This window comes from Lipotes vexillifer, unplaced genomic scaffold (genome assembly GCF_000442215.2).
Source record: "Lipotes vexillifer unplaced genomic scaffold, Lipotes_vexillifer_v1.1 scaffold139, whole genome shotgun sequence".
Lineage (NCBI taxonomy): Eukaryota > Metazoa > Chordata > Mammalia > Artiodactyla > Lipotidae > Lipotes > Lipotes vexillifer.
The window spans coordinates 835,588-836,598 of NW_006793370.1; the positions used below are offsets into that span (position 1 = coordinate 835,588).

General features: G+C 37.3%; 1 protein-coding gene across 1 annotated transcript in view; it reads right to left on the reverse strand.

Annotated features, from left to right (window-relative positions):
• Positions 1 to 1,011, reverse strand: part of USH2A (usherin) — a 773,469-nt gene that overhangs the window by 183,296 nt on the left and 589,162 nt on the right. The window contains exon 53 of the mRNA XM_007466317.1: positions 652 to 806. Coding sequence (XP_007466379.1) covers positions 652 to 806 — 155 coding nt within the window. The remainder of the gene's footprint in view (positions 1 to 651; positions 807 to 1,011) is intronic.

A 1,011-nucleotide genomic window follows, 5' to 3' on the forward strand; every position in this document is an offset into this window, starting at 1 on the left:
ATATATATATATATATTCCTCTGTTGTTTTTTGATTTGCTTGCAGAATGCCACCATGACCAACAAACTGGTCAAGCCAGATATCCTGAAAGTACCCATAATACTTTCCTTTTATTCCCCTACATATAGATGACTACTGAGTCCTGTAGTTTTTGTGCCCTGGTATCTGTTGTATCGTTCAGATATTCTTCATCTGACCCCTGCTGCATGAATTCATATCTTCATTATTTCTTGTCAAGGCTGTTGCAGAAGCCTTGGAACTATTTTATTTTCTATGTCAGGCTCCTTTGTCCTTTTCTCTGTTCTTCAAGAGCAGGCAATTTTTGCTGAAATGATATTTAAACAGAATTTCTAAGCTTTTAAACTGAGAAATGGCTTGGGAACTATTATGGATTTATATTAGACCATCTAAAAAGAGTTGGTGGAAAAGTGGATTAAGGGGATAATACTGGTTCAAGTTTTTTCTTTTGATGAATGAAACACTGATATTTGAATAAATTTTTCTTGTGGTGATCTCTCCTTTCAGGAGGAAGTGTTGGTACTCATTTGAGACACCATACGGACGCCCTACTTTTTTGGCATTACAACCTGGACCTTCATATAGTCTTAACACTGGATAATTCTGTCCAGAGTTTAGACAAACTCCTCTTACCTTGCTGCTGGTGGCACAGCCAGCAACCGTGCAAGCTTTCAGCTGGTATGAATATTCCATAAAAGGTTGAATTCCTTTCGTATCAGAGAAGCTCAACGATGTTCCTCGAAAACGTTCAATTCCATCTCGGAGAATAATGTAGTAAATAATAGGACCTAAAAGAGGCAGAGAAAGGCCTGAATTTGAGTGTCAGACTCTTTTAACTGTTTTCAAACAAATCAGAGGGTTTAGAGTTCTGAAGAAATGGGATAATATGGCATTATTTAACCTTTTTTTTTTTTTTTTTTTTTTTTGCGGTACTTTTTTTTTTCCTTGCGTTATGCGGGCCTCTCACTGTTGTGGCCTCTCCCATTTGCAGAG